The sequence below is a fragment of the Fringilla coelebs genome (genome assembly GCF_963513975.1).
Source record: "Fringilla coelebs genome assembly, chromosome: 11".
Lineage (NCBI taxonomy): Eukaryota > Metazoa > Chordata > Aves > Passeriformes > Fringillidae > Fringilla > Fringilla coelebs.
In genome coordinates, this window is record NC_140037.1 from 9,235,898 (window position 1) to 9,263,322 (window position 27,425).

Sequence of the window (27,425 nt, forward strand, 5' to 3'; positions counted from 1 at the left end):
ATCAGAACTATTAGTTACTTTGCATATGTCATGGACAAAATGTTTGAATTCTTCTTCCAGTGCATGAACAAAAATGCTGAATATTTATCTCAGGTGGAATTTGCTGGAGTCCAGAATGGCACGTTAATAGTTATATATCAAATACATGCTATTAGACTTGGTCAGTATAACTTTCTTTTTCAAGTTGACAGTAAATATATACTTTAAATCCTCACCCCTATTTGTGCCGTGTAAAGACTTTACAGAAACCTGGCAGAGAGACATCACAACAGCGGAGTGGCCGTGCAGGCACCTGGCCAGACATGTCCTGTTATGTGTAGTGGCTTCTGCCATACTGGGTCAACCTTGCACTTCAAGGGACCTTTGTTAGATTCTGGCTCCCTCTCCAATCCTGCTGTTTTCTTTCTGTCCCTCAGGAGGCTCTGGCTCCCCTAAGAAAGGCAGGGAATGTGGTTTTGCAGTCCTGGCTGGGATCACTTGGGCTGGAGAGGAAGTGTGAGAAGCAGAGTGATCCCCAGTTCTCTAGTTCAAGCATCCAGTAAATGGAAGGCCTAGGATTCATTAAAAGCCCTCCTCTGGTCTTGCAGATAACCATCAGCTCTGGGGTGGAGCAGGCTGTGTGGCCAGCTCTGCCTTCACAGATTGCTGGAGGACCAGGGCCTGTCTGAGGAAGAGCACTCTGGCTTTGGAAGAGCCCAAATCTCTGCTCTTCTCACTCCTTGCATCTAGATAATCTTTAGCTGGTTTGGCATTTGCTTTTATTTTCCATCCCATTGCTGGTGACAGAACAGTGCTTTGGACACAGAGCAGAAGGTTCTCTGTGTGTGGTGCTGGCCAGGGTCAGGCTGTGAGCAGCAGGATGTGCCTGCCTGGGGAGTGCTGGAGAGAGGGGTAAGACAGGGTCCCTGCTCCTGTCTCAGGAGGGGCTGGGCAGAGCTGAACAGAGCAATGTGACTGGAATCATTTGCTGGTGACACTGTTCTAAAGCAAATGGTGACCAGGGACAGCAGGGAGGCAGACCTGGAGCTAGTCTGTATGGAGTATGAATCTGGAGTAACTTTAAAATTTGATTTATTCCGTTTTACTCCCAAAGTAAATTAGAGTATATCATATTACCATCACTTACATCTTTAATGAAAGCATCCACATTGGGATTGAATGTATTTTAAGTCATCTGCTTTTAATACACACCATGTATAATTTGAATTAATTTTCCTCTGCATTTCTGTGTACACAAACCCTCCAAGGCACTGTGTCTTTCTGGCACTGTGCCTCTGGGGTGATGCCTCTCATGCAGATTTCCTTATGTGGAGTATTGTCTAATGCCAGATATCACCCATAAGGTTTTTATATCTTCATTAATTACTACACAGATGCTGCAGTGCCCATCTAACATGGATGCATTTAGCATCACTGACAGCCTCTGGCTAAGATAATTGTCAGAACACAGAAGCTTACACTAGACATGGATAAATCACATTTTATTTACATGAATTGCTTGTACTCTCAGCTTGCTGTATTCATTCCATTAAAACTAACTTGTAGAAGAACTGGAAAATTCTGCCAGTGCTTGAGGTGCTGTTGCATGGCTGTGTGCAGCTACAGCCTTGCTGAGGCCACTACTAAAACACAACATTTGGGTTGTATCTGCTGCTGGGTTGTTCCCAGAATGATGCACTGAAGTTGATCATCCTCTCTCCCTCATTCCCTCCTGGGAAAAATCCATAGTACTTCCCTGCAGGCAGATGAGGTATCCCAGTGCAGAGTGCAGCTCACTGCTTGCAGAATGCAGCAGAGCTGCTCCATGTGCCAGCCTGCAGACACCACCATGGGCTTGAATGCTTGGGAATCCACTTGCCTCTCCAAAAAGGCAATCAGCAGGAAAACCACTGGCCAGAGACACAGTTGCACCTTCAGCAGCTGCCCTTTACCCTGAGTCAGATTTTATTATCTCAAAAAGTACAGAAAAATCAGAAAAATCACAGTGCATTTTAATTTTTTCCCCCTTTGGGTGAATGTATAGCACATCTCTTCCAAATATGTATAAGTATGTGTATATATATACACACACACGTGTGAGTTTGTACTTATATATATACACACACATATATATATATATATATCTTTCAGAACCAACCACAGACTTTGAAAGCATTTAGCAATAAGTTGAAATACAGTAGCTTCTAGCACATGTGTAAGTTGTGTGAATAGCTCATTTTCCAGCTGGAGCTCAGTGTAAGTGTTCACACAGGCATTGTCTTCGCATGGGAGCCTTCATGTCTCACCCTTGCCAGTTCTGTTGTATGGGCAAAAAGGGAACCTGCTATATTTGGATGTAAATAATGAGAATTGAACAGAGAATTTTCAGAATTTTTATAAGTGTTTTTAAAAAAATTCAGCGCCAGAACTGTAAATATGCCAACCTCAGCTGGACCTGTTCTGATGTCCATCTCTTGTCTGGATGAAGAGCCAAGGGGACTGACTGCCTTACAGCGCCTGTGTTCCTCCCAGCCAGCAGGGGAGAACATTTCTCTGAATGGCTAAAAACTGTCACCTACCCAACTTTCTTTGGGTCATTCACATCAGGGTTTTGTGATGCTGCTATTAATTTATTAAAGAAAGTTTGTTGGTTTAATCATTCTTCATTATTTTTTTTTTCATGATCAGAAAATAAATAAGTGAACATGCCCTCTCTTTCTTTCATCTGTCCCCAGTTAAAATATGTCCTGACCATAAAACCAAACCAACAACAAAAAATGAGGATAAGAACCTATACTTGAAGTATGGCCCACAGGTGCTTAATCACAGGAATTATTGTCAGCAGATGTCCCAACACTCCCAACCCCAAAACCTGTTAAATGTGAAAGCACTGATAGACTATTCTCCCTCTTCAAATCGCTGCCTTTCAGGAACCACTGTTAAAATTTACAATTTTTTAAACTCTGTAAATTTGAAGAACTGATTAAATTTTCTGAAACTTAACCAAAGTCAGGTTGTTTCCACAGCTCCTTTGCTTCTCCTGAGATGTAATCATTAACTGTGGTGGTGCCTCCAGAAGCCCTGCCTGGGGCTGTCTTGTGGAAACACCTCCTGGAAGCTTTGTGTGAGTCCTCAAATCCCAGCTCAGGTATGTTTTTGTCTTACAAATAGTGTCTGTGGCAGTGTTTTCTTTGATTTGGACTGAAGAAGTGAAGATAGTTCCTTGGAAATGGTTGGAGGCTGAGATGTGCTGGCTGCTTTGTTTCCCAAACCAGATGGAGCTGTGCAGGCAGGCTGCCCATGGGACAGCACACACGCAGGGGCTCTGCCCCAGCAAACAGACCACCCCCTTGGACTGGAACTGGGCAATCTGCTCTGGGGACAGCCCAGGTCAGAGCTGGCAACTTCCTGAGCTCTAGGGGCTTGCAGTCTTCCCTGCCCAGGGTCAGAAGCCAGGCTGGCTGTGGTGTTCAGGCACAAACCCTGTGGCTGAGCAGCCTGGTTTCTAGACCTGAGCTGCTCATCCGCATCTGTTCCATGCTGCCCCACACAGCCAGCTCTGGGGGGATCCATGGGATCAGCTGTGGGGGCTTTGGGGACCCGTGTGTGCCCCACAGACTGTGCTTTGAGGAGAAGGCCAGCGCCTCCCATCCTGTGCTTGCTGAAGATAAGAGAGCTATCCAGAGGCTGTGGCATTTGGGAGGTGACAAGGTTCAGAGCCAACGTTGAGGAGTCCTAAGGCATCCCACCTCAGCACAGCTCTTTATTGTCTGAAGAACTGCGAGTCCTCAATAGTTTTCACCTGAGTGACAATTCAGAGATGTAAATGTGAGGTGATGTGTGAGTAGGCGCTGTGAACGGTGTGGTTCTTGCTGTTTTCTCTGCAGAGACACTCCTGTCAATGCTTAGAGCCTTTCTTCTGGACAGCCCTGTGAAGAGTTTCCACTGGTGTGGAGGGTGCCTGGTGCTTTTCCCAGTCACCATCCAAGGTGTTGGAGCCATGGAGAGACACAAATTCCAAAGAAGAAACATGTTTTATGAGGAAGAAGAGCAAACTGCAATCAGCCCTTCAGAACCACAATTTCACTTTGAGCTACTGAAGGGTGTGTGATACTGTGGCAGACAAATTGTGCATTCCAAAAGCAGAGCCCATCATGTGATAAAGGAGCAGATGTCTCTTGGATGGCTTTCCTCCCTGTGTCACAGTATCATTAGGACAGCTACATGCCAGCAACTGCACTTGGCTTTGTCTCCATTTCAGGGACGGAAAAGGCATCAGAGGCTTTTTCCTAGGAAAAGGCACACAAAAAAGCACCAAGCCTTGTGCAGGTGAAGCAGAAGGACAGAGCTAGACAGATGTGTGCACACATCCCAGAGACCCCAGAGAGCAACAGATGTCATCACACTTATTCTTCCCTCAAAAAAAAAGGGAGTATCTGAAAAGCTGGGGAGGAAACCTGTGATGGGGAGATCAAATATTCAAATATACCTGCTGCTGTGATTGTCACATGGGGGCTGTTCCAGGGATAATGTAGCTTGTGGGGGTGCATGTATCAAAAAAAATGCTTTTTTTTTTTTTTCATTTTTAACTATGAAGTTCTTATTACCTGTTTTGTCTCTCCCCCATTTTTCTGTAAGTCTCAGGTCTTCTGCTTGTTTGCTTTTGCACACACTGAAACCTGTGCTCTGAAGCTGCCAGAAAACATCCATGGAATGTGCCATTCCCCCTCAGCTCTGCAGGGATGCTGCCACCCCACAACAACATGGAGATGGAGAGGCTTCAGGTGAGGGATTTTAGATCTATACACTACAGGCAATCAATGCAATGAGGCACACACTCCTGATTAAAGAACCACACCAGAAGGTCTTTAATGAAGTCAAGTGCATGAGCTACACACTGAAAAAAAATTGCTTAAGCCTGCCCTAAATGCCAGGTTGTGCTGACAGCGGGAGGATGTGTGGGTACATGTGCAGGGAGTGTGGCAGCAGCAGGGTTTCTGCTCTGGGCAGATCTCCCACATGGTCCCTCCAGGAGCAGCACAGTGTGTCCCATGCCCCCCAGGATTCACTCCACCCTTTCCAACCACACAAAGGTTTGCATGAGCCCATGGGGGTCACAGCTCCCAGGGTCTGTGCAGGGGCCTGGCAGGTGGCGAAGTGTCTACTGGTGACAAAGGCCAAATAACTCTGGTGGCTCTGGGGTGGTGGCAACAAGAGAATTGTACAGACTGCTCACAGCAGGCAGTGGGTGACAAATTATTGTGGAAAATCGAGACTCTGGAGCAATCCTTCTTCTGTATTACATCTCATTAATGTTGTCTTATGTTCTGCTTCCCCAAAAACCAAAGATCTCCTAGCAGATAAATGCAATTTCCCCAGCAGTTTCCTGGGACAATGGTCGCTGCTTTGTGACTCTAGTTGGTACCAACACTTAGGTGACTTGAAAAATGAATCATGCAGCACCACACAGGGGCATGTTAAATCCACTGTTCTGAATTTTCCTGTGCTTGAATTGTATAAATTGGATAAATTAATGTTTAATTAGAATACAGCCAGATTATTCAACATATATTTTTAATTGTAGCATTTTGAGTCATTTAAATTTTGGATACATTAAAAAAAAAAATCTGTAAACTAGTGCTTGTATGACCACTGCCTGGTTACATTTGTTAAAATTGTGAGCAGCTTTATATCTGTGTGTGCTGCTGATGTTGGTGTCTCCTCCTGCAGAAGGACAGGTGGGAGCCAGTGATGGATGCTCATCCAAGACACTGGAGATTTTAATCAGGGTCCTCCTCCCTGCCTGACAGCTAGAACAGCACTTCTGTGACATTTGGGGAGGAGGATTTCAGTGCCTCTCCTGTGGAGCCTTCCCAAACATCATGGCACTGCCCAAAGCCACAGGTAAGAGCAATTGCCCAGCAGAGATCTCAGGGGTGTTGGGGGTTCCTGTGTCCATGTCCCTCAGTGTCTCCACAGGTCACAGGTCACCTGTGAAGCCATGGCAAGGTCTGGCCCCCTCAGCCTAGTGCTCCCCACCTTTTCTTCTTGCAGCACAGCTGATGCCTTGGGAAGGCTGACCTAGAACAGAGACTAGACACGGTAAGAATAAAGCAGGGATTTATTAAAAGGCCTCAATGGATCCACCTTGGGGAGCACAAAAGCCCGGCCAGGGCTGCACCCAAGACAAACCAAAATGGTCCCAAAATGCAGGACCGGTCACAGGGTCTCTCACTTTTATAAGTTCTGGGCCATTTGCATATTGGAGTTAATTGTCCAATTTCAGCTTTAGGCTATGAACCAAGAAAACCTTCTTGGTTTTCTCTCTTCAGCCCACGTTGTTTGTGCTCTTGGGCCTGAGAGTTGGATCATTTGTCCTTGGTCCCCAGCTAGAGCAGGAATTGTTTTTCTCCCTGCTCTGTGCAGAGAGCTCACCATCCCCTCAAATGAAGCTCAGAAGTTTGCATTAGCAGTACAGAATCTGAAAAATGTAAAAGCTAAACCCTGAGGCATGACAGCCACAAGGCTGGAGCGTGGGTGGGACAGCCCTCAAGCGAGCATTTGCTCTCCCTTTTCCTTCTCTGGGCGTTTGAGGCGCAAGCTGCCCTGATCCTGCCCAGGCTGGGCCGCGCCCATCAGCAAAGCGCAGAGATGAGCTCTGACTGCAGCACACCAGGGGCAGGACTTGTGGGATTCCTTTAACCTTTGAGGGTAAATGAACATGGTTCCCTGTTGGTCTGTAGGCAGTTTGTTTATGTTCATGTTTGTTTAGAGAATAGGTGGGACTGTGTGTGGGGCCTGAGCCTGAGCCCTGGCGGTAGCGCGGGTGGGGACCCAAGGCCAGGCAGGGCCTCTTATGGCAAGAGAGCAGAAACATTGGCTTTTTCCTCCTAGCAGCCAAAGAGGGGTGAAAAAAGCTCTCCATCAGGAGATAAGGGAGAGAGAGGAGCTGTTTAGGCTAGAGGAAGGCATTGATATACAGAAAGGGTGGGAATAAAATAGGAATTAGAAGCAGGCTTCCAACAAGTGAGGTATTCCAGCCTGGGACTGCATTTCCTGGTGAGGCAGCGGTAACAGGAACTGAAATGTTTCCTGAGGGCTCAGCTCTTGCATTCACACAGGGATTTATCCCTCAGGCACAGCAGGAGGGCCCAGGTCAGCCATTTGTCCTCATCCTGTGGTTTGGCAGAGCTCAGGCGCCGAGCCAGCCATCTGCACAGCAGCACCGCCCCAGAGACACCTCCCAGCGTGTGGGAGGAACAAACATCCCAAAGAGACAACGCTATTTTTGGGCTATGGCCCTTCCAAGTCCTAGCAAAGCCACGAAAAATGCTCCAGTTTTGGAGGAAGGCAGGAGAGGCCATGCCAAGTCAGTGCAACTCCCACACGCGGGACAGCATGAAGTCAAGGCATGGCACAGGCTGAATGTTCCCAGCCCTGGCCAGCCCCAAGTTCTGTGAAGCAATGTTTCATTTGCATTCTCAGAAGCATCCAGAATCAACCAGCTTGGCTAGCCCAAGCCTGGCTGCGTGCAGTCACAGAAGTGTGGTTTGTTTTATACAACAGCATTTCCATGGACAGTCGGTGCCACTGGAGGCTGCTCAGGAGAGCAACAGCATTGAGGTAATGTCCTTTTGGGCTGCCTTAGCTGCTGTGGTTGAGCAAACACTGCTGAGAAACTCTCAGGGCTGAGCCTGATTTGTGCCTGCACTCCCTGGCTTTTTAAAAACACTTTTCTTTGTTGCTGTAGCCAGAAACTCCATGCTTTTTCTTCAGTAAAGTAAATTGTGCCGTTGGCCTTTTAAGCTCTCTGTTGTTAAAGGTGAACTTTGCTGAACCTGGCAGACAACAAGGTTATTGTTTTCTCAGCATGAGTGTTTCTAAACAAATTGGCATCATGGCCACAAAGTTCTGGGCAGCTACCAGCCAAGATCAATTTGAGAGTCCCAAAGGTTGGGACAAATTTCCATTTCAACAGGTAAGAGCTGGAACATCATCAGGTAAAAGGCAAGGACTATTCTCTTCTGGGCTTCATGCATCAGGTGGGGACCTCTTGGTGGCATAATGACTCTCTCAGCTCCCAGGGCAGCCCTGGCTCTGCAGTCAGACCCTGTGGGGGTTCAAAGGATGTTTGGGTACCTAGAGACAGGATGGGATCATGTGTCCGCTGTCTTTGTTTCTTTCTCCTGTGTAAATTTTCTGTAACCATGTCATGTTACGCTCACCTACATGTCAGACCACTGCCTTTGTTAACAGTCAGAGCAGCTTCACATCTGTGTGTGCTGTTCAGTTTGTGTCTCCTGCAGGACAGCTGTTGCTCTGAGTGGTTTAACACACTGTTGGCATCTGCTTGCTGTCACCTGTGTGCCATGGCCATGCAAGGAGGGTGCTTGGGGTGGGTGACATGGCCAAGAGCAGCCTTGGAGGGAGGCTCCAACCCCTAGGAATAGCAGGCTCTGCAGGTTTGTGCTATGCACGTTTTCTCCATTACTGCATCAACTCCAGGGAAGAGTGTTCTGCCACCCTTTGTTTTTAAATCACAATGATATCTAGATAACATTAAAAGAAGGTGTTCTCTGGTTTGCAAAAAAACCCTGATATCAATTTTTTTTTTCCCAAATGAAAATAACTCCCAGGAGTCGTTGGTGCTTTGTCGAGGTATGACCTCCAAGCACACCAAAGGTGTGACATGTCTTTGTCACCTCCATTCACAGCTTCCCAGGCAAGGAAACAAAACCCATCACTTGTGGCCATGGTTCAAACCCCCCTCACTGCAGCTGCAGGAACCTTGTACACCTTCCATCAAAGGCAAGGCAGAGCAACCTCATCTGGCATCTCACAGAAGTCAGAGGTGCTGTGCAGGCTGTCCTTGCTGTCCCAGAGGAGTGCAGGCACCACTGGGGACCACAGCAGCACTGCCACCATGCTCATCCATCCTCTCAGCCTAAGGAAGCACCCACACTCAGCCCTCCCTGGGCTGAGACCCACTTAAACACTGAGATTGTTTCCTGGGCAGACCCATCAAGAAAGAAAATACCAAAGCCATGTTTACAATTTTAAAATAATTTCCTTTTATATTTTTTTGGTTTTGGTTTTTTTTTAATTTGTCTGATGGTGTGAGACTTGCTGAAATGGCATTTTATTTCCTGGATGTAACAGTCCCGTGTTGGGTCTGGATGCAGATCCACACAGGAGGCAAGCAGCCCAGGATGGCAGGGACATGAATCCTCAATTTGGGGCTAAGCCTTGTGGTGTGTCATTTTTCAGCTGGTTGTTTTATCTCTCTGTGCTCTGGGAAGGATATCTTGACACAGACAGTTTGCAGAGCCATTTCAGCTGTTCAGACAGCTCAGCCACAATATGTTGCCTCAAATTGTTCTGTCAAGCACATGCATCAGCTGTATTTGCTTGCCTTGAAGCTGTGAAAACCAGAGACCCTCCCGAGAAAATTTAGCTTCTACATAGAAATAAAGAGGGTGACAATGCTCTCAAATGTCCAAATGCCACACAAGGCAGCGAGCTGCAAATCTGCCATGGCCTGTGAAGCTCTTCAGATTTCAGATTAAATCATTAGCTGCTGCAGTCCCAAAGCCTTGACACGGGGAAGCTGCAGCCAGAAGGGCTGTGCTGTCCTTCCAAGATGCCTGCAGGGGCTCAGGGGTGGGTGCTGAGATCCGTGGGGGCTCAGGGGTGCAGGAGCTGCTGCAGTGAGGCAGGGATGCCCAGCAGGGCACAGTCAGACCAGTTTGGGCTGATGGGACCTTTCTGTGGGTGCTCAGTGGCACGAGCATGGGGAAGGGCAGTGGCAGGGGCTGGTTTTGGCTGGCACATGCCCTGGGGAACCCAGAGCTGGTCAGAGGAGCAGCACTGGGCCATGGGCACGATGCCACGAGGCAAACGGTGATGTTACCCCTCGGTCACACCAGAGCTGAATGATGGAGCCAAGCTGTGACACTTCTCTGCTCTTCAGGACAGAAAGAACAAGACTCCTCTTCCTTATGGTGACAGAGACATTATCCCTTCTGTTTCATTTTCATGCACTAAATACCAAATTCTGGCGGCATGATGCTGCACCTGCTTTCCATGTCCTCTGCATCCGAGCACAGATGCTGACACCCAGTGGCCACGGGATTTCTAGCACCTGTACAAGATGGAAAATTTCAGCAGAGATGCCTCAGCCGGTGAGATCCAACATCCACCTTTTCATTCCTCGAGTTCAGGAGGAGTAAAGAGTTCCTGAGACATTGCAGAATGGGAGGGAACATTGCAAGTCTGGGAGAGAACACTGGAGCTCATCTTGTTCAAACCCCTCTCAAGCAGGGTCACCAAGTGCTCTCTAGTCAGGATTGTGTCCAGACAGCTTTTGAATATCTCCAGAAGAGACTCCACAACCTCTCAGGGCAGCCTGAACCAGTGCTCTGTCCCCCTCACAGTAAAGATGTTCCTCCTCATGTTCAGGTGTCAATTCCTATGTTCCTATGTCAGCCTTGCTTTGTGTCAAGTTACAAGGTTTGAAACACTTGTACTGAGAGGCCACTCAGAAAATTTAAAAAATTTGAGGATGGATATGAGGAAGCAGAATGTAAGCTGATTTTCAAATTATTCTCTTGCTGGCAGCTTGAAAATATACCTCAGTGAGAGAAGAAGGGTGTGTTTTGAGTTCAAAGACCTCGGTATTCCTCTTCCCTGTTTTGCTACTTCCCAAAAAAAGCTAGAATATGACAGACTAAAAGGATTTTGCATTTCCCTGCAGCATGCACAGGATCGTGCTTTTGTATGTGTGACAAGCATTGACATTCTCTGGGGAGAAAAAAGCTGTGTAGGAAAAGTTGGGTTTATTCTTCAACAAATGGCTCTAAGACTTTATCAGTCAAAGACAGAAAGAAGACTCTAAACTCATGGGTATGCAAAGACAAAGACATGTCTCACCAAACATGTGGAGCTTAGTTGGTAAAAATATGTGGAACCCAGACATGAGCTGGGAACAATAAGAGCAGAGCATGCCAAAGGAGGGATTTTAAAAGTGCTTTACTAAAAATATTAATTACGAACTACAGCACATGAATTAAAACACTCTCATGAGACAACTGTGTGAAAGAAATCCTTTGGTGTAATTCTATAAGCACAGGATAAAAAACCACTGCTGAAATTCTAGTGAGGTTCAGGATGTTAGGAAGGCAAGTGCCATCTATTAGGGCTGGATTTTGCAAATGCTGCAGATGTCACTCTATGAGAAAGCAGGAGGGAGGTGTTTTGCTGCTGCTGCAGTGAGGACCCTCTGCAGGGATGAGTCTGGGGAGCAGGGAGCCCTGCACTGGGGCCAAGCCCAGCTTTCCTCACCTAAATGCTCCTGTGAAGCTGCAGCATACAGATACCATAAGTAGATGTACTTAATTTATCACTCTGTTACTAGGCAGGTTTCTAGGCAGGCTTCAGCCTAACTTTTCTATTTTGTGGTTACTGAAATAGCTCTGATCTTTTTTGGGGTGAGCTCTAGCTGTGGAGGTACAACAGCCTTTCCTTTTCTCTCTCTTACTTGCACCCATGCACTTTAATTCTTCTTCCCTTCTTACTGAAACTGGACTAGAGGCTTTAGCCCAATGGGTTTAAACCCATCCAGCTGGCTGGGGCTGCTGCAGTATTTGCCCCAATCCAAGTGCCTTGCTCAGCATTCCCACCTGGTAAAGTAGGTGAGATTGCACCAGATGTACCCAGGACAACAGGCTGGGCTTGGCTGCCTGCCCTGCTTTTTCCCTTGGGGACATTCACAATGCACTCACATGTTTTTAGTAGATATTTTAACAGTTTAAGAGTCTGGCAGAACATCAGAGGCCCGGCGGCACTTCTGAAAATCCACACCCCGTGCATGCTCACAGGTGTTTTTCAAAGTAAAGGCATCCTGTGGTGGCTGTCCAGGAGACAGCAGAGGTTGTGTCTCAGCAAAATTACAGCAACCATGAAACTTCATTTCTGCTTCAGTCCGTGCATTGACCTTTTTTTTCCTGGTTCTTTCCTCATTAGGTTGCTCCCCAGATTACACTGGGCTGTTGCCCATTTAGCAGTGGAAGCAGCTGATAGTGATTGAATAATTTTGCAGTTGGATGTGTAAGACATCCAACTGCTTGCATCCAACAACACTTGCTGTGATGTTTTGTTTCTGATTGGATTAGTATGGCTCTTTACATAACTGATTGACACAAACTTGATTTTCTCTCTGAGCTTCCACTGTTCATTAGAAATTCTCACTTTGAATAAATGCTCCTTCAAGAAAATACATTTTCAGGGTTGTTCTCATGAAATGAAAGCACACTAAAACCCAGTGATTGCTTTGGTTAGTTCTTCAAGCAAAAAAACCCAGAATGGGCTTGGAAAAGAGTATCTCATCTAGTGATGCTTTTTAAATCTTTTTTTTTTCTATCATCATCATCATAGGGAATGATTCCTAAAAAATCAGTCAGCAATTTCATCACCTGACTACATGAGAAACATCAGGTGTGCTTCATTACATTCTGGTGCTAAAGTCCAGTTTCCTAGAGAAATTCCCATGTCACATTTGCTGGAGTGACCCTCACTTCTCCTCTGAATCATCTGTCCTTTGCAGTAGCTGTGGCCATGCCTCTTTAGAGGATAAGTTTCTCTCAAGGCCTCTGCACCTGAGCTTTTCAGCAGATGAGGCATATCAGCTGATGAAATGGATCTCTCAGGTAGCTCCTGTTCAGCATTTAGATGCTCTCAGCAGGCTGAGTGGGAAAAGGGAAGATCTGGTGGGAGCAAGATGGGCTCATGGGCTGGATGCAGGTGTAGCATTGTGTAGCATTTGCACACATGTACCATTGTGTGTGAGCTGCTGCCCTTCAGCATGTGTGTCCTGCAAACAGATTTCTGGAGTCCTCATAAAAAAAAAACCCAAACAAGCCCACAGAAGAACACATTATCTTTATTCAGTTTCCACTGCCTCTTTTTCTCCCTTGTCCTGTTATCAGAAACACCTTGCTTGAGAGGCAGTTTAGATCTCTTCCAGTTTTCCTGCAGTCAGTTTAAGCCCCTCCAGTTTTCCTGGGCCTGTTAAGGACTGGGATTGCTACAGCTGCCTCCACAAGTGGCAGCAGGCAGGGAAGACCCACCGGGGCTGCAGAAAGCTCAGGGCTCCTGGGCTGTCCTTGGGATGGTTCCATGAGCAGCCCACCAAACATGAGCAGGGCAGCAGGCACAGGCAGTTAGAATCCCACAGATGTGTGCAATGGCTTTCCTGCTGGGGACCTGAAAGGGACACAGGCTGTTATTCCCACCCCTGAGAGAGCTGAGGACATGCTCCAGCATCCCTGTCACACATCCCAGTGGCAATGCAGGAAGCATTTGCTTTCCACAGACTTCTCACTAGCATCTACAGTTTGTTCAAATTTCACAAACCAAAACCTTTTGAAGGCAGATGCGCAGCAAAGATGAAGGGGTGTGAGTTTGGGACTGCAAACAGGTGTCAGTTCATCTCTGGGGACCACACAAGGGTCTTTCCAGAGCAGTTCTCCCTCATGAGTGCTGCCTTATAAGGTTTTTAAGAGAAGCTTCCTGCTTGCTTATGCTATATAGCCATCAGGAAAAGAAAACAGTTATCAGTACTGGGGCATCAGTTCTCTCAGACCTGAAGAAATTATCATCAGTAAAAGCAGACAAATTCATCCACTCATCTGCTTTCCCCTCATGCCATCACTGACATGAATGTAAACAGCTGGGATGAGAGTGCCAAAAGAATGAGGATTTAGCCCATTAAAATGGCACTGCTATAACACAGCTAGGACAAATCTCTGCTCTTGAGTGGTTTGGGGCATGATAATAGCTTTATTTATGCTGCTGTGCATGCAAGCAAATGCTGCATTTAACAGAAGCAGTCTGAGCTCTTATGAGCAGTATTTGAGTCTCTGCAGTGAGTTTATGGGTTGCTGCAGGGGCATTTCATATCAGAAACAGACACACTCAGGAGGGTTGTTTACTGAAAATGAACTCTTGTTTGCTGTCCAATCTTAGAGCATCTATTAATGTTTGGCCCTTAGACATTTAATGTGATGTTTCAGTTATAACTGTACTTATAAATAGTTACAGACACGGACAAGAAAAGCACATTGCTTGGACAGGCATCCTTGGTGCTTACCTTTTCTTGCACTGGCCAATCAACATAAATATTATGAGGCTAATGGACAAACTCAGGATGACTGGAATGAGAATAAATAGCTGCTTGTCTTCTTTTCTGGGCACTGCAAAGATAAATGGGATGAAATAAGATTATATTACCTCCTACGAAGCTTGTGCTCAGACACAAACTCATCTTGTCCATGTAAACCTACATGTTTTTATTTCTTTCTTTCTTTGTTTGTTACAGGTATATGTTACTGGGTGGGTTCACATCCTCCTCCTTTGGGGTGTTATATCTCTGGCACATTGATGCAGTCACTGCTATTGCCTCTCCCCTGCCTTCTGTGCCTTGCAGCAGAGCCAGGGCACACGAGGACAGTCCAAGAGAGCCTACAGGGTTCAGAGGAGCTGCTCTGTGGTGCAGGATGGCCAGGAGAATGCCCTGTGCAGGGACTGCAAGTCCCCTGTGCCCTCTCTTGCTCAGCAGCCACTCCTCCATCCCAGCTATCCCCAAGCAGCAGGGAAAGGTGCTGCTGCAGAAGCATTAATATTTTGGGGATGACCTGCTAAGTGCACTGGAGAGACAAAGCTGCAGGAATGGCTGTGCTGGAGCAGGTAGAAGGTGGAACTAAGCCAGCAGCCCACCTGCAGGGCTGGACACCAGCAGTTCCCCTGGGCAGCCATCAGCACTTGCACCCAAACAGGTTTTATAAACCATAGAAAAGAAACACCATTTATTTTGAGTTCCATACCAGAGAAACAATCCTGCGTCCACTCACTCCAGAAGCCTTGGTCTGCACAGAAAATGTTTGTTCTCCCCCTGACACGAACACATGAAACGTGGCTTTGGTTTGCTCTGGAAATTGTTACATCAGTTTCCATTTGGGTCGAAACAAACTGAGAAACAAAACAGAAAAAAATAGCAAGGAATTACGTGCCACCACCAGGATCTGACTGGTGTGGCCTGATGTTCCTGCACATTGTCCAAGCTCTGTAAACCTTTGGATTATCTTTTGTCAGTTTTAAATGATTTCACAATAGTTTTGTACAAACTAATGCAAATAACATGACTATGAATACAAATTTACTGAAAATACTTTCTGGAGGTGTCATCATGTATATTGTCATTTATGCCTGTTAATTTATCGAATCTTTAATTACCTAAGTAGACTCATGGGTGGAATACAGCAATTAAAAAAGAGATGTCCCCTAGGATTAATTAGCCCTTTTTGGTTTTTCCTCCAAACTGAACCTGGATAACATACAAGGAAAAAGCACCATGCATAAAAGATCTGTTCTGCCCCAGGCCACTACTTTTGAGAGATTAGAATTATAGTTTCATAGGTCCAAGTTATGCCACCCTATTCAGGGAAACAAACTGCAGCGACCTTTAAATTTCCTCGATGGCAGTTTTCTGAGATAGCAGGCAGGAGGAAAGGCTCTCTTGGAGCCTCCTGCTGGGCTCTGTTCCTGCTCCAGCGGAGCTGCAGCTGCAGGTCAGGGGGTTAAGGAGGAGCGTGTGCGGTGCGGCAGCGATTCCCGCCGGGGTAACCCACACCCTGCCGCAGCCTGTGCCCCCTCTGCCGGCTCGGCCAGGCTCCCCGACCCCTTCCCGTCCCTGGGACACCCCGCTGCCGTCCCTACCGCCCAGGCAGCCGCGGCTTGCCCCGCATCTTCCGCCACCTGCACCTCGTACTCCAGGCAGTGCGGCGGCACCCGGCCGCCCGGGGGGCTCCAGGCGGCCCGCAGCTCCTGCGCTGCGGACACCGACAGCTCCAGCTGCTCCGGGGCCGAGGGCTGTGCTGGGGAGAGAGAGAGAGAGAGAGAGAGAGGGTCAGGAGGTGCTGGGACAGCTCCTGGCCGAAAGGAGTCCATCCCCGCCGCCTCTGTCCCTGTCCCCGCCGATGGGATTCCTGAGCGCTCCTGGCTTTCAGCCGCCACGCTGGAGGAGCGGAATGTCACCGAGTCTGGAGGGCGTGCTGTTTATTTTAACTTGATACACAGCAAGGCCGGGGTCCCTGCTCTGCGCTGCGGGGCAGGGGTGTGGAAGCGCGGGCTGTGAGCGCCGTGCCCGGCACATTCCCTGCCCGCTCTGCATCCCAGAAACGGCTCTGAGTCCTGTCCCAGCCCCAGAGCCACACGCGAAGCACGTGGCAGCGCTAATTGAATTCAGAAATCCTGCTCCTCAGCCCAGGGGCTCAGCTGGACGATTGGCTATTTGTCCTCCTGGCATGTAGACAAATGCACCAGCACGGTTTAATAAATATACACCACAATAAACACGGAGTGCATGTAATGTTTGCACATCATGCTGTGCGCTGCTCCCTTTCCCTGTCTGTCACGGGTTTGAAATCCATCTCTGACAGACCCCATCACATCTTGCACTCAGCTCACCCCAGACCTGAGCTTGGTTTGAACAGCAGAGCCCAAAGATCTCTCCCGTGCTTGCAAGGAGTGCAGCAGTGGTTTCAATCCCAGCAGGAGTAAATGAAGATATCTCTGTGACTGTGCTGCTAGAGCCAAAAACCCCACAGCTGCTCTGCCACATGCCCAGCAGGCCATTTATGTCCCGAGCCGTCCAGCTGCCAAATGCAGCCCTTGGAGGCACCCACTGACCTCCAGGGCTGTGCTGGGAGGCGTTCCTTCCCTGCAAACACTCCTGGAAACTGAAGTCCTGCTTGGCACATGCCACAGCCCCTTCCCTCGGGGAAAGGCACACGTTCCAACCACCCAGCTCCAAAAGCACACATCGAATGGAGAGCCCTAATGCAGGGGGTGGCCCTGGGCTGTGTGGTGGCCAGGAGGGTCCCTGCTGCTCCCCTGCCACCCTCACCGAGGTTGTGCAGGCGCAGGGTGCTGTACAGTGGCCGGAGCTGAGTGGCTGCCGCCGAGCCATTGACGCAGATGTGGAGATCCTGGTACTCTGCCTGGCTGAGGTTGTGCAGCACACAGCCCAGGTTCAGGCCGTGCTCCTGGATGTAGTGAGCGCACTGCACCGCCTGCTCCAGCCCCTCGTACCTGGCAGAGAAACAGAAAGAAGAACCAAAGCAAATTACTGCTTAGTAAGATGTTTTTAGGGAGATTGGACCTCAGCCTCAAGTATTGCCCATAGCCCAGCCTTTGTCCAAAGCACGGCACTGTGGGTCAGTCACCCAGACTCCTGCTATGGCACAAGTGTGGAGAAGAGAAAAAACCCAAATGAACATGCACAGACAGCTTCTCAGCTTGGTTTTTAGGCTGTGCCAGGCTCTCCCCAAGGCCATTCCTGGAGCACAAGAGGTGCCAGTGTGTGACGGGAGCTGGGGAAGGATCTGGCCCCTACTCATGGAGACAGTCCTACTCCTCTAGGGCCCTTCCTGCATCATCAGCCATGGACTCTGGGGTTGCAGAGAGATCCCCTCCCAAACCAAAATGAAGTGGTTTTAGGCAGGAGATGTGTGCCATGAATGTACTGAGTGCTGCTGAGCTGCTCTGGCTGACTGCAGGTGGTTCCCATCTCTCTCCATGGGCACATGGAAACTCAGGGTTTGCTGTTTGTTACTTGATGTGCAGCCACAACCCTGTCCCTCCTGCCTTTGGGGGCCACTCCCCAAAGCTGAGCTGCTGGCTGCATCCTGGAAATACTGACTGGTGTCTCATAGTGCCTTTTAGGACTCCTGCTGATTTATGCCCTCACAAAAGGGCTGAATTTGGCCCCTGTACTCCAGACCTAATGAAAGTCTCCTTGCACAGCACATTATGTTTGGGGGAAAAACTTCATGTTCTAGTAGTATAAAAATTTGCTCACAGGGATCAAAGGATGCCGTGGTGTCCACCCAATCTTGTGATAAAATGGGACCCAGATCCAAATGCCTGGTTTTATTGAAGGCAATTGACTCAAGGTTGGGTTTTTTTAATGTTTGTTTTCCTTTTAGGCATGAATCATGCATTTCCATGGTTTCCTTTAAGCAGATAGTTGCAGTTAGCAGAATGGTTTTGAATTGGTGCTTCTCCTTTGAAGACCATTTCCAAGAACTACATGGAACCTCTTTAAAATGCAGCTATGCTTTTGTCCACATAGCCCAGTGGCACAAAACCCAGCCTAAGTCATCCATTCCATAATGTCATAGGAGCTGAAGCACAAATACAGTATTTACTTTGTCCCAAGCCACTAATTCTAGCTATGGTTTTCCTGCAGAACAGAATTTAGGCACCAGTTTAAAAGAAAGAGCTGAAAATTATGTATTATTATTACCTTGTGGCAGCATGTTTGCTTGTATGGGATGTGCTGAGGCTATGAAAATATATTTGAACACTAAAAACTCTAAGTTGCTGAGAAGATCCACTCTGTGTCTAGGGTTCACTGAGCTTGGTAGCCTTGTGCTAAATCGTGTCCAATGGAGATATATGCACTGTGATCATGGGAAATGTGCAGCCAGAGCTACCCAGGTGTGTTTAGCAAAGAGAAAACACTAGTCTTTATGGTGGACAACATGCAGAAAACACCTCCTGGGGATGAATAAATGGAAAGGAAGAAGTGAGAAGACATTTCCTAGCAAAGATCAGCATGGGCCTGATTTTAAGAAAGTAAGAAAGGATTTGGTGTTTTCTTGCCAGAAGCCATGTATTGCTTGGGGCCTTATTTTGACTCATTCTGGGTGAACTGGGCAATAGCACTGCCAGCTATAAAAGCACATTTCCTGTGGCATTTTTGTACTCTGAGTGGTTCATTTGATTGCTGCCTGGCTGTTTTCCTATCTTGCTGTTACATACCAATAATACAGCCCATAATGTACACCACGAGGTGTGAGGAGACCTGGCTGCCAGGTGCACTTCAGGTATTCCCAGTCATGATAGATGCAGTTGAAATTCTGGACCTCTGATTCAAGTTTTCCTGTCAAATGAGAAGGAAATAACCACTATTTAGCAGTGTACCAGTCAGAAGCTGCAAAAACACAGTTTTATGCCTTTGAACAACGGTGTGCTGCAGTTCAAAGATAAAAAATGAAAAGAAAGGAAAAAAGAAAAGGCAGCCAGTCAGAATTATTAGTTTTATTGCCAAGTGCTCTGTTTTTTATAAAAGCCAGTCCACCTTAGAGCAGAAAGATGCTTAACTGACCTTTTCACTCAGCAGAGGAGCTCTTGCAGGGTAACTGAGCAAAGCTTGGGCATGAGCAGAGGGAAACAAGCCCAAGGTATCCAGGAACCACCACCACAGCCTTTGGCAGCAGAGCTGCTCTAGTGACTGAAACAGCAGCAAGCCTTGCAATAACTTATCCCTCCAGGAACCCTCAAGCCAGCACTGGCTCATGCAAAGCACCAAACTGCAGCAGGTAGCAGGGGCTGCTCCTGACCTTGTGGTGGGATCTGAAAGGTTCCATAAATCCAGTCACTCTGCACCTCCACATCACCTGTACACCTTCCTTTGAGCAGTGTCTGCAGCCTCACTTCAGCAGTCCTGCTGAGGTCAAATCCAACTCTGAGTTTTAGCTTCCTAGTAAAAATAACCTGGTTGAAAGACAGACTTTTTAAGCACCTCTTCTGTCACTAAGTGGGCTGCAGAATTAGGTACCCTTGCTCTTGCTCCAGCTGCAAATTTGTGTGTTTTATTGTCTCTTTATATTTCTGTCCTGCCTCCCTTGCCCAGGTCTCCTCCAGCATTAATTCATGCCTGCTGTGCCCAGCCTTGCTGGCTGTGAGTCCCCTCACCCCCCAGGACCCAGGCAGGACAAGGCAGAGCAGGCTGATTAATGGGACCCCCAGCAGCAAGGAGCACTGCAGACAGCCTGAGGAGGACACCACCACAAATCCACATAAAAGGCAATTTTTTTATGGTCTGAAATAACGAGAAACAGAAAGAACAATGAGTCTTGTAAGGCTGGTTCCTGTGGGAAGCGCAAGCAGCCCCTGAAAGAGTGAACCAGCAGCCAGGCAGTGCAGCACAGCCTCACCCACCACTGTCCCACCTGGCTTGGCCTTTGTGGGGCTTTCTGAGCACCCCCTTGGAAGGTTTTTCTATTATTTTTTTTTTACCTCAGACTTATTCCCCTTCACTTTATGCAAGGGCAATGAAGTTGACAAGGTTTACAATAAATGATGGGACAAAGTGTTGTGCTAGCTCATGTAGGATAGAGGTAAGGTGCCATAAATGCATCTGTGCCATAAAATGCATCTGTGCCATAAATGCATCTGTGTTCTGCAGTGGGAACAGCAGTGGCACAGCCCACAGTGCCCTCAGCCCTCCCCAGGTGTGACAGCTCTGGTGAGCCAGGTGTTTCCAACAGATATCAGTCATGTTTGCTTCTGCTGATGTCCAGTGGATTTTCTTCAGCCTGACTGTTCTTCATGACCTCATCTGAGGTCAACATTTTGGCAAGGTGTCAGAGGTGATTTTGCCCTAGTCTGTACATCTGCCTCATATAAGAAACTTCTATTACTCATTACTTCAGGAATTCAGATTTTTTTTTTTTTTTTTTTTTTGTAACTGCATATGAGTTTTTTTTTAAATTGCAGTTAAAATCATCCTGGAGGGCTCTGCACTGCTGCACAGCTGGGAGCATGAGGTGCATTGTGACCAGCATCAGGTCCAGGAGCCCCTTTCCATGCCTTTGCAATTGCAATCCATAGCTGAAACAGGATTTTCTCCTCTGCAGGCTCCTCTGGGATGGCTGGGCCTAACCCCATTTCTGTGGGGGCTGAGCACAGCCCAGCAGGGCTGGCTTTGCTGCCCCAGGCAGGTGAAGCAGTGACCTGTTCCAGCAAGGAGCTGGGCTCCAGCACTGCCAGCCTGACTGAGCGCTCCTTCTCTCTCCCTGGTCCCTCTAGCTCTCCTGCTTCAGGATTGTGCAAAAAATCCCTTTCTCTTTCAGGGTTTCAATCTGTATTTTAGGTTGTTGAGGGAGATCCTCAGCATATTTTTCATGTGTTCCTCAGTACCTTGTGCCAACCAAACAGCCCCCACTGCTGGGTTTCTCCTCTCCTCATTCCATTTACCTTCCCAACCCTGCAGCAGCTTTCATCTTCTAAGCACTCACAAAATGTATTCCAACAACCCTTCCTGTGCTGTGCCTGCTGCTGCCCTGCTACACATCAATGAGAGATGACTGACAATTTTATCAAAGAGCTGAGTTAGAGTCAACCACATCTAAAAGAGAGAAGTAAATGGTAATTAGAAACACAGTTCTGGATAGAGGGAATTTTAGAGCATTAGGATAATGAATGAAATTTAACTGTTATTTGGTAAATAGGGATGCTCTGCATCCCTAAGGATCTGTTGTTTCAGCTCAAGCCCCATAAAGATGCTTAAGAAGAGTGTAAATAATTTTTTTCTTTTACAATGAGGAATGTTATTATTCTGGGCAGCAAACACCCTGTCCTGTGACAGAAAGAACTCCTTCCCTGGCTGCTGCTGCTGTTACACTTCAAAGCACATTCCCATTCAAACCACTGAACCAGTCTGGTTTCTCATGGAAAACTTGAACAGCTTTGGTTCCACTCCTGCTCGAAATGCAGACACGAATCTGTGCGGGTAGGAGAGGCAGAACAGCCCTGGTTTGGGAGGATTGATTCATGCTGTGCCTTACCTTCCAGTCTCTATCCCCAGTGCTGTGATATTCAAGCTTGTATTTGACTGTGCACTCCTGGAAGGTCTGGGAGTGGGGAGGAGGCTTCCACTCCACATCCAGGGAGCCCAGGAGCCCGGGGTCAGTGATCCGCAGGTCCTGTGGGGGAGCCACTGCATTAAAAACAAAGCAGAGAGTCAAAGTGGAGAAAACAAACCCAAAGCAGTCATGAAACAGTCAGTGTGATACTTTGCAATGAATTGTTGAAATGCAGCAGCTGGATGTGGAGGGAAGTGCTGCAGCCCTGGCTGTTCAACAAACACACACCAGCTCTGCCCTGCCCACCCCAAAAAAAAACAGTTTTTGCTGGTGCTCAGAGAAAGCACTCAAGGATCATTGAAAAGGCACACAGAATGCCAGTTTCCCACACCCTTTTTCAAGATGTTTTAAGCAAAACTGCTGTCCTGGGATGGCCTTTCATGTCCTGTATTTGTTTATCTTCAACCCCTGGTATTTACCAACCTTCAGGACACTTATCTCTGCAAACACTGTGTTCAGCACATCCACCAGCATGGGCTGACAGATCAAAGTGTGCTGGCAGGGGGATTTATATTCCTTTGCCATAATAGACACAAATCACCCATATTGCTTTAAATATTTCTTTCAAGTGTATTAAAGATTATTGGGGAAACAAACTAGGAAAAAAGTAAAAGGCAGAGAATTAGAATTATTCTTATTTTGGACTATCAGCTATACAAAAATATGCCTTTACAGTTGATCTGGCTTTTATAAAGGTATTTCAAGGTGCTGGTATGTATCAATAAATAAGGAAGTATGGATGAATTCCATCCTAAAATGTGTCCTACAGGTCCAGCTCTATATGGTGGAGTTGTCATTCACATGATAAAAACTGTTTGGCTGCTCAGTTTTATTAGCTGAAACAAAGCCAACTTTTGTCAACATCAAAGGTCAATTTTCTCCACTATCTAGAGGTGATATTATCCATTTGGTTTCTACATATTCATTGCATGATACACTTTATTTCACAGGAATTTGGAGCCCCTGTCCTGGCAGAGTCAGTGCAGAATTACCACCATTCTCCCTTTGAGTCTGGCCTCCAGATCACTTCTCTAACACCTTTTTCATGTCTTCATCAGGATTTACACCATTTTTTTTCTTTTATTCTTTTAATAAATCCATTGTGAAAGCAGACCATAAGGATATTTTTCAGTGGAAGATGGTGACATAAATCCAGCTTTAATGCGCTCCCTGGAAAGCTTGCAGGGTGTATTGCTGGAGGATTTGTTTCTTCTACAGGAATTTTCCCAAATGAAACACACTCCAGGCAGCAGTTTGAAAATCCCACTGTTCCCAGAATGTGAAGTTCCATGGGAGATTTGTTACTACATTAGATGGTGGAGTAGGAGATGCATTTAGGATGATACTGGACCAAGGGCTTGGGAGGCTCCTCCTGAGTCTATAAATGCTGAACCTCACAAGGAAAACACAAGGAAGCAAAAAGCTGCTAGCCTTTGTCATGATAAGCTGTCAGGAGAGGATCAGACTGGTCAGAACTGGAATTTCTGTCTGAATAGGAGAATGCTCTGAAATTTATTTATATCTTGAGGTTGAGCAAAACAGAAATATTCTTCCAAAACAATTGTAATTGTAAAGAGTAATTCTTGCAAAATAAATTTTGACTGCATTTCAGAGGGAACAGAAAAGCTTCTCTTTGGGATGGTGCTTGCATTCTGGGGTTTCACTGTTTTTAAATGGCAGTACTGCCTCTTGCAGTTTCTCATTTTCCCAATAATACATTACCAGTCTCACTCACATCCCCATCACTCACACAGGACACAGGACTAGAAATGCTCTGTTTCACCACACAGTCTTGAAGGAGAGCTGCTTGCTCCTGGATGCTTCTTGGAGAAAACCAAACTAACAGCTTCTCCCCCTGAGAATGTTTGTGGTGGTGTCAGGTAATGCTGAGCTGGCTGTGGGACAGCCACAGCCCTCAGTGCCACCAGCAGCCCTGCTCTGGTGACTGCTGGAGCCCAGGGCACAGGGAATGCTCCTCTGCCTGTCCTGAGAAGTCCTGACCCCCAGGAGAACACTGCTTCCAACCTTCATCCATGGAGAAAGCTTCCAGGACTTTGGGATGAACTGGAATCCAGAAGTGTGTGAAATAGATAGTGGTGTAGTTCATCAGAGGGTGAAAAACAGAGTTTGGGGTTTTACTTTGGAGGTAGATAGGAGACAGGATGGAGCATTTTGGATGTTGTCTGATCTCCTCCTTGTTCTTCATCTGCTCCATTTTCTGCAGTGTTGGTGGCACAGGGTGATTGGTTAGAAAGAGCCCCAGGGCAGATGTTGTGTGAACAGACAATTCGTTATTGGTAGAAAGGTAGAAATAAAATTCATTCTAAGAGTTAATTGGACTAAATATTTCTAAAAGACCTTGAACCTGTGTGTCTTGTGACTTTTGGTGCCTTTCTCTTTGTGTGCTAAGTCTGGAATGGCATGCAGAATTGTTGATAAGAGAAAAAATACACAACAACCTGAAGACCGAAAAACCAAAAGTCCCGTTTGTCTCTCCATCCTGGCACAGAACTATTTAGGTGTCTCCCCATCAGGGGAGCCTCAGGGGGGTTTTCACAGGTGACAAACTCCTGCTTGTCCTCAGCTGCCCCTCACCACCTCTGTCCACCCCATGCCCTCTGAGGTGCAGGTGGGGTTTACAATTTTCCACCTGTTTTGCCAGTGGAAAATATTAACCTACCAGGTGTCCCCCAAACGTCCCCCCTCTATGTCTGCCCTTCCCTGGGCTGCTCAGAGAGCTGGAGATGACACTCATGTTTTCTGGAGCCCATTTCAAAGGCAGCAGGCTTTGCTCAGAGTGGCAACAGGGGGGTTATTGTAGGTAAAAGAACTATAAAAGAAAGGCCTCATAAAATCAAGCCTGCTCTGCTGGATTGAGAGCTGGCCTGTCATTTCTTCTAAGGGCAGCTAGTACTTTGCAAGTTCCCATGTGAAAACAATCTTGGTATGAATAGTTTGTTAACATAACAACCTGTTCTTGGGTGAAAAATAAGTCCACCTGCATAAACATTAGATCTGTTCCATGAGAACCCACAAAAGAAAAATGTAAACACCTGAACCTTAGCATGCACACACAAATCACCCTCTGACCAATAAATGGAGTAGTAAGAAAACTACCAGCCAATAGATGTTGCACATGAGGTCTGTGAAAACTGTATAAAATAAGTTATGTGAATAAAGATTTGGCTTTTCCCACATGAAGAAAAAGGAGCCTTGCCCGATTTATTCTGACAGGGCTTGTGGCAGCTCTCTGTGCGTGCTGCTGGCAGGACAGGCAGTCTCTCAGTGGCCTCCTGGGCATCTTCCCACCTCTGCACCATGCCCTGCTTCCATCAGGGAGGGCCAGACCTGCCCAGCATCTTTCTGGGTGCAAATGCCAGCTGCCAAAAGAGCCAGCAGGTGCAGGGCAGCAAAGAGGTGCTCAAGGGCTGGAAGCAAAGGGTGCTTGAAGTGCCACTGCCATGAATGGAAGCTTGCAGAGCAGTGTTCCCTTAGGAGCTTTACTCTCCCAGTACAAATAAGCCTTGTGTTTCTTACACCCAGCACAGTCTGTCTGTCTGTCTGTCTGTCTGGGAGCATGCTCAGGAGCATTTATAGCAGTGTAACTCTCTATCAAACAAATATACTTGCTGTGCACCAAAGGCAGTCTCTTCTTTCAAATCCACTCAGATAAACAGCCACTGAACACATCACATATCTAGGCATGGATGACATGTTTATGAACCAGCACTCACACAGCAGCACACACACACAGAAGGAAAGGGTCCTTCGCCCTCTGGCTGAGGGACAAAGCCCCCAAAGGACCCAGGAGAACACAAGCAGTGACACAAGAGCACGCTGGCCTTTACCTGTGCTGGGGGAGGAGGAGGAGGAGGCCAGCAGGCAGCCCCACCCCAGAGCCACGGCGAGCAGGGGGAGCCTCCAGGGAGCCATCGGGGGTCAGGGTGGCACCGGGCAGGGCTGGGCAGAGGAGCAGTCCTGCAGCAGGCTCGGGGGGCTGTGGAGACACAGCAGAGGTCAAAGGCTTCAGCACTACCCTGTGCTCCCTCTGCAGGCTCAGCACTGACAATAAGCCTGGCTTTACTTGTTTACCCAGGCTGATTAATTATTTCCCAGAGGAATTCTCTTTGCAACTTTTGGTGATGGCCAAATGTGGCTTCATTTGAAATAGTTTCTTGGCCAGCTAAGCACACTCTGCAGAAGTGTGTCAGTGCTTCAATCACCAGCCCTCTGTCTCATGCCTTCTGTGGAAAGTGATTCAACTCCCTGCCCCAGGAGGTGCCTTGGACCAGGGATACTTTCATTAAAAAAAAATGAAAATAGATGCCTGAGCCTTGCCTTATCTAGACACATGTTACGCAACTATCCCCACCTTTTCCCTTTGCTGTTTCAGGACTTGGTAGGAATGGTAGGAATGCTTGGGAGAATTCTTCTTAGTTGTCATGGCAATATTTGAAGGGGACAAATTTCTATTCATGTGCAAGTCTGCTGGAGGGAAGATGGGGACTGAGAGGGAAAGGAGCAGGGTTTCCAGGGAGGGGGCTGTTCATTTCTTCAGATTTCATGCTAAAGGTGGGTAGAAATTTCTGCCTACAGACACCCAGCTTCCCTATGCCAGGAGCACATGGATTTTAATTTTTTTCAGATAGATACAGGTGTAGGTATAGATTAGAGAGATGGAGGATGAGAGAGAGATATAGATTAGATATAGATACAGGTATATCTAGGTATATAAATAGGTCTAGATATAGACATTAATCTTTCTGGAACCTTGAGGCCACTGCTTGAGCTTCACTTGAGTAAGAACTTGGCAGCCTCAGTGTGAGCATGCAATTTCTCACTGAGATCTATTCAGAAAACAAACTCACTTTATACTGCCCACACAAGCCTGGCTTAAGCAGGTGAAATCCCAGGTCAGGCTCTGGCACAGCTGCTTCCTCCTCAGCACTCACAGCTACCATGCAGCAATGGGAAACTTGGGCTCTGCTGAACAACAGAACTTCAAGTCAGAGGGATCTTCAGAAATCTGAGGACTGGAGCCAACACAAACCCCCCATCACTGGAAGAATTGGCTCAGGAGAGCCAGAGGAGGAGACAGGTTGTGCTGGCCACGGTATCTGTGTGTGTTTAAAATTAACCAGAAATTCGAGCTGGCAAAACATAGCAGCAACTAAAAATACCCAACAATTTTAACAGCAAATTTTCAATTTAAATTGATATCAAATCCCCCCAGTCCATCACATAATTGTAACTATTATATCACATAAATCCATCACATAAATATAGTTATTACATAAGTATTATTATTACAGCAATAGCAGCAATTTTTCTGTTTCTCTGCGAAGCAAGAATGTGTAGGCAGGAGAAATCAGAGGAATTACTTCTTTAACCTATGAAATACAGGATAAAACCAGCATCAGCACAAACCTGCAGGCAGTGGGTCTGTGTTTCAGGGAGGTGTGAGGGTGCAGTGGCAGAGGAGAGCTGCCCTGCAGAGCTGGGGGAAGCAGCAGCAGCTCTGACTCGGGGCTGGTGAGCAGCAGCATCCAAGGGCTGTGCTAGCATGTGTGTGCATGCTAGCACAGACAGCTTCTCTTCATTTCCAGTATGGTTACTTGAATATTCTCATATTATTTCAGAAGACAAGTAAAAATAAACAAATGCTTTCACAGGGAAGTT

The 27,425-nt window shown here is 47.1% G+C and overlaps 1 protein-coding gene across 1 annotated transcript; it reads right to left on the bottom strand.

Annotated features, from left to right (window-relative positions):
- Positions 1-13,196: 13,196 nt before the first annotated feature.
- On the bottom strand, positions 13,197-25,679 carry LOC311157872 (interleukin-13 receptor subunit alpha-2-like; the record flags this gene model as incomplete). The annotated part of the gene is made up of 9 exons (XM_084212891.1): positions 13,197-13,239; positions 14,126-14,228; positions 14,859-15,003; positions 15,751-15,908; positions 16,940-17,124; positions 18,859-18,979; positions 19,440-19,593; positions 21,669-21,820; positions 25,595-25,679. 9 exons carry the CDS (start codon positions 25,677-25,679, stop codon positions 13,197-13,199), a joined length of 1,146 nt encoding a protein of 381 aa, XP_084069017.1.
- Between the last annotated feature and the right edge of the window lie 1,746 nt (positions 25,680-27,425).